Source organism: Tubulanus polymorphus, chromosome 4 (assembly GCF_964204645.1).
Source record: "Tubulanus polymorphus chromosome 4, tnTubPoly1.2, whole genome shotgun sequence".
Classification (NCBI taxonomy): Eukaryota; Metazoa; Nemertea; class Palaeonemertea; order Tubulaniformes; family Tubulanidae; genus Tubulanus; species Tubulanus polymorphus.
This window is the reverse complement of record NC_134028.1, coordinates 22,025,487-22,030,234: the sequence shown is the minus strand read 5'-3', so window position 1 is coordinate 22,030,234 and position 4,748 is coordinate 22,025,487. Positions and strand designations below refer to the sequence as shown.

The 4,748-nt window shown below is 38.3% G+C and overlaps 2 protein-coding genes across 2 annotated transcripts; both read right to left on the bottom strand.

Annotated features, from left to right (window-relative positions):
* Positions 1-30: 30 nt before the first annotated feature.
* LOC141904757 (mpv17-like protein) lies at positions 31-2,502 on the bottom strand. Its single transcript, XM_074793410.1, has 4 exons — positions 1,562-2,502; positions 1,224-1,294; positions 989-1,120; positions 31-528 (listed from the first exon to the last, which is right to left on the bottom strand). The coding sequence occupies exons 1-4, from the start codon at positions 1,866-1,868 to the stop codon at positions 526-528; spliced, it is 513 nt and encodes a 170-aa protein (XP_074649511.1). The 5' UTR covers positions 1,869-2,502; the 3' UTR covers positions 31-525.
* A 107-nt stretch (positions 2,503-2,609) lies between these two features.
* LOC141904756 (mpv17-like protein) lies at positions 2,610-4,327 on the bottom strand. The gene is made up of 4 exons (XM_074793409.1): positions 3,954-4,327; positions 3,567-3,637; positions 3,332-3,463; positions 2,610-2,752 (listed from the first exon to the last, which is right to left on the bottom strand). Exons 1-4 carry the CDS (start codon positions 4,258-4,260, stop codon positions 2,750-2,752), a joined length of 513 nt encoding a protein of 170 aa, XP_074649510.1. The 5' UTR covers positions 4,261-4,327; the 3' UTR covers positions 2,610-2,749.
* Between the last annotated feature and the right edge of the window lie 421 nt (positions 4,328-4,748).

Sequence of the window (4,748 nt, the reverse complement as noted above, 5' to 3'; positions counted from 1 at the left end):
TTTCAAGTTAAACGTTTTACTCACTGCTCGTGTACATTGATGTTCAATTGTATAGAAATTAATAAATTCATATATTACGTAACTTTGTAAAAATCTGAAAAATCCATGAATAAATGTCTTAACAGTATATACTATATGCGCTCGCTTTGATGTCTGTTTGTTTTGTTTTTGATTGTTTTTTGTGTATAACTATATAAACCTATAAGTCGTTATATTAAAAGCTATCATTCAATCGTTGTGTCTTTAATCATTGTTTGTAGAGTTATCGTTTATTAGAATAAAGAAAGATTAATTACCTCATTAAAAAACTGGATTTTCCTAGAATTTAGAGCGCACACGTAGCACGCTTGCGGTGAGAGATGGAGAAGATTTAGGGAGGAAACTGAATGAGAAATTTCTGTTACTTTTTTACTCAGCAACGTCAACGTGATTTAAATTCGTGTCTGTGACTGAAAAGATCCTTTTCTCTTCGAACTCTTAAGGCAGCGGATTGTAAATCGACCATCTACACACAACAAACCAATTTCACTAAAACAAACCGGATTTATTCATTTTACAACCATCATTTAAAAGAAAGTTTTTCGATGCTTCTCACGCGTAAATCGCAATCTTTCAAAAGGAGTTCCATCGAAATGATAGTTCCACTGGTAAGGGTGAGGTCAATAAATCAATAAGTAAGTACTATACTGGCAATTGCGTCTTGCAAATTGTTTACAGTGTATTTTACTAATAAGTGGCAGTTTGAGGGTAGGCCTAAACACAGCAACTGATTCAGGTCTTGGATAACCTAATACATCTTGGATGCTGGCCGAACCATCGATTTCATGCTGCTAGTAGTTCATTTACAATCGTAAATGTCTCAAACGTAGTCCTGAATGCATACTCGAAACCAGAATTATCCATTCTTTTTTTGACCATGCCTTCAGTAGTGGTCATAAGGGGGAGGGGTTTCTGGTTGCGGATGCCAGGGGTTCGAATAGGATTTTACCTTGTTTGATTTGATGAAACAGAGAATGTTACTCCAGACGAATGACATGGCGCTAACATACACAGTTCTCATGTGACCAGGAACGAATAAAAAGTTAACCGCTTGGGCGACACCCCAGAACACGCTGCCACTCTGCAAAAATATATTTCATATTGACATTGATGTAACATGATTTCATTAGAGAATTCTAAAATTCACGTAAATTTAACGTAAATTGATGATCAAAACTACGCACCACAAATGCGGGTAAAGCCTTTTCTTTAAAATCCTTGTATATATCTTCTTTCCCGTCCAAAATGCTTGTTCCTGTTCGATTCAATTCGGGAAAAAAGAACATTTTTGCAATGGAACAATTCTTATTCGACCAACGCCGCCACATGGCCAGCAAAATTCTAGATCTCTCGATTGCAAAACAATTTCGAATTGTATGAATCTTAATCTTGTATTTGACAGATTATTCGATAGCAAAATCGACCTGGCACTGGGAAATTTCTTTTAGAAATCACCTAGTTATAACTACTAAAGTATATTGACTGAAAACCCATTAGTGCCGTAGTTTGACTTAATACATACCCGTAAAAAAGGCGAACAGAGAAGGCGGTGCTATTAGAAGTTGGTCGATGAAGATTTTCGGTATGACCCTCCGTATGGCGGTACCCGGGAGCATACGATCCAGTAATTTATACCAGTTGTAATAAAGAGGTCCTTGCACCGAAAACGTAACGATCGCGATACTACGCGTGCCTTTCAGATCGTACTCGTCAACTCGTCGGATCGTCTGCTGGCATACGTCCCCTCCTGCGTACAACGAGCTGCATACTACCATATTACTGATTAACGGGTATTTGCGAAACAACGTCCGTAATGTCGAAAAAGCCATATCCGCTGCGAAAATCACGTCAATCCTCGTCGCACCAGTGAAAGAGAAGGCAGACCTGATTCCGATATGAAATCGTTACCACAAAATTACATTTCGACACAATAACTTTACACGCTGTTCATATGTACATAATATATATAACGTGCAATATGTTAACGTCTGCGATTATTTCGGGTCACGCTTGTTATGTATGTGACCCATTTTACGCGTGAGGCAGTTGGTAAATTACTTTTAATGAATTGTATGTTGCATTCAATTTGCAATGTATTATACGGGTCACAGGCTTTCCATCGCTAGTGATTATCAGATGTATATTCATTCGAAAACAACAATTCTATATCCATGTGCTTCATGCGGCGCGATTTCTACGTATCATTTTATCGAATTTAAGAAATTCTGAATGGATTTTTTAGTTGAATCTGGTTACAAAAAAATCCGTAATTCGTTGTACGAGTGCGATACTTGTGCCACCTGGTAAATCCTCACTCGCCACAAGAGGAATCCTCGATTGCCGCAGACGAACAGAATCATCATTTTGCGCATCGAAGAATTTGTCACACGGTCGTCACCGCAACGATAGCCTTTTATCAGAGAGCAAATAAGCATATTTAAGTCATTATAATCAAGGCAACAATTATTGTTTGAGTTATAATTAACAACGTCATAAAAACAGATTTTCCTAGAATTTAGAGCGCATATAGGACGCTTGCAGCGAGAGAGAGAAAACATTTACAAAGAAAATTCGGCGAGAAATTTTATTCGGTGACTTTTTTACTCAGCAACGTTAACGTGACTAAAGTTCGTTTCTGTGACTGAGATGATCCTTCTATCTTCGACCTCTAAAGGCAGCGGATTGGGTATCTACACACGACAAACCAATTTCACTAAAACAAACCGGATTTATTCATTTGACATAAAATAATATATTTCAATGGTGTTCACACGTCAAGTATACCACTTTTACAATGAGTTCCAGCGAACAGACGGTTTCACTGATAAAGCTTACTTCTATTGAAAACTAAGATAAAATATTGCACAATGATCCTTGAGTTCATTTATTAGTTCGTGACACTCGTCAACTTTATGGGCATACGTAACAAATTATGCACGTGCTTAGTAACCTAAGACATCTGGGGCCGGTTGCATAGTCACAACTTACACTTAAGACCAGTATAATTTCAACTTTGTTCTATAGCCAATCTAACAATTCAAGACTAGTCTTAAGATTTAAGACCATTTTCGGACTTAAGTCACGACTGGGCTCTGGGATACGGACTGAACCATCGATATCATGCTACTAAGTACAGCAGTTCGTTTTCGATCGTTAATGACTCAGGTGTTTTCCTGAATGCATGGTCAAAATCCGAAAGGTCCATTCTAATTTTGATCGTGCATCCCGTGGTGATGGTAAGGGAGGAGGGGGTTCCTGGGAGCAGATAACAATAATTCGAATGGGTTCTTACCTCATTAGATTTGATGAAACAGAGAATGTTACTCCAGACGAATGCCATGGCGCTGACATAGACAGTTCTCATGTGACCAGGAACCAGTAAAAAGTTTACTGATTGTGCGACACCCCAGAACACGCAGCCACTCTGCAAAAATACATTTCATTTTGATCATGATTTACCACGATTTCTATCATAAACGAATTCTAAATTTCAAAAAGATGATTCAATGTTAACTACATGTACTTACTACAAATGCAGGCATAGCTTTTTCTTTAAAATCCTTGTAGATATCTTCTTTTCCATCCAAAATGCTTGTTCCTGTTTTATTTCAATTTGAAAAAGAACATTTTGCGATGACCTCTTATTCTTATTCTTGCGACAACGTCACAGCGTTTGCATAATAGTAAGATGGTAGGACTCGTGGTATTAACCAACGCTACCATCAAAACACTATTTTAGATTGCTTGATTACTAAACAATTTCAAAAATATAGAATATGGAATATTGAACTTGTATTCGACAATTATTCAAAACCAAAATCGACCCGTCACAGGAACCCTATCTAAGAAATTATATATAAGTTTTCTGATTTAGTATATTGACCGTCGGTGCCGCAGTTTGATCTAAAACTTACCGGTAAAGAAGACGAACAGCGAAGGCGGTGCTATTAGAAATTGATCGATGAAGACTTTCGGTATGACGCTCCGTATGGCGGTACCCGGGAGCATACGATCCAGTAGTTTATACCAGTAGTAATAAAGAGGTCCTTGCGCCGAAAATGTAACTATCGCGATACTACGCGTGCCTTTCAGATCGTACTCGTCAACTCGTCGGATCACCTGCTGGCATACGTCCCCGCCTGCGTACAACGAGCTGCATACTACCATATTACTGATTAACGGGTATTTGCGAAACAACGTCCGTAATGTCGAAAAAGCCATATACGCTGCGAAAAAAATCACGTCAATCCACGTCGCACCAGTGATAGAGAAAGACAGACCTGTTTCTGATAAGAAATCGTAATCGCATTGACCCCTAAATTATACGTACGCGCACTGTTCACATGTATTTAACGCGTATGTATATGAACGACTGCGATTATCACGCTCGTTATGTATAGTTGACCCATTTAATCATGTTTGAGACAGTTGGTAAATTAGTTTTAATGAATTGTATGTTGCATTTAATTTGCAATATATTATATATGCCTCGCAGGCTATCCATATCACTATGTTCAGTCCTTCGAATTATAGTTGGTTCAATCGTCACGTGGTTCTGCAAGTAGGGTTCACGTGTACAGCGCGATTTTTACCTATGAAGTATCTTTCTTAAACGGATGGTATTAATTGAGTCGAAAGAGATGAAATGAATCTGACGTCGATGTCCAGATACACGTACGCGACACTTGTTGGATCTTCGCTTGCCACGA

What these genes read in the sequence shown, in the direction of transcription:
- LOC141904757 (XM_074793410.1), bottom strand. Translation starts at nt 1,868, where the DNA reads ATGGCTTTTTCGACATTACGGACGTTGTTTCGCAAATACCCGTTAATC. An exon ending in TCTGTTCGCCTTTTTTACGG is followed by an intron (nt 1,295 to 1,561) that starts GTATGTATTAAG and finishes TGAATCGAACAG; the next exon opens with GAACAAGCATTTTGGACGGG. An exon ending in AGGCTTTACCCGCATTTGTG is followed by an intron (nt 1,121 to 1,223) that starts GTGCGTAGTTTT and finishes ATATTTTTGCAG; the next exon opens with AGTGGCAGCGTGTTCTGGGG.
- LOC141904756 (XM_074793409.1), bottom strand. Translation starts at nt 4,260, where the DNA reads ATGGCTTTTTCGACATTACGGACGTTGTTTCGCAAATACCCGTTAATC. An exon ending in GCTGTTCGTCTTCTTTACCG is followed by an intron (nt 3,638 to 3,953) that starts GTAAGTTTTAGA and finishes GAAATAAAACAG; the next exon opens with GAACAAGCATTTTGGATGGA. An exon ending in AAGCTATGCCTGCATTTGTA is followed by an intron (nt 3,464 to 3,566) that starts GTAAGTACATGT and finishes GTATTTTTGCAG; the next exon opens with AGTGGCTGCGTGTTCTGGGG.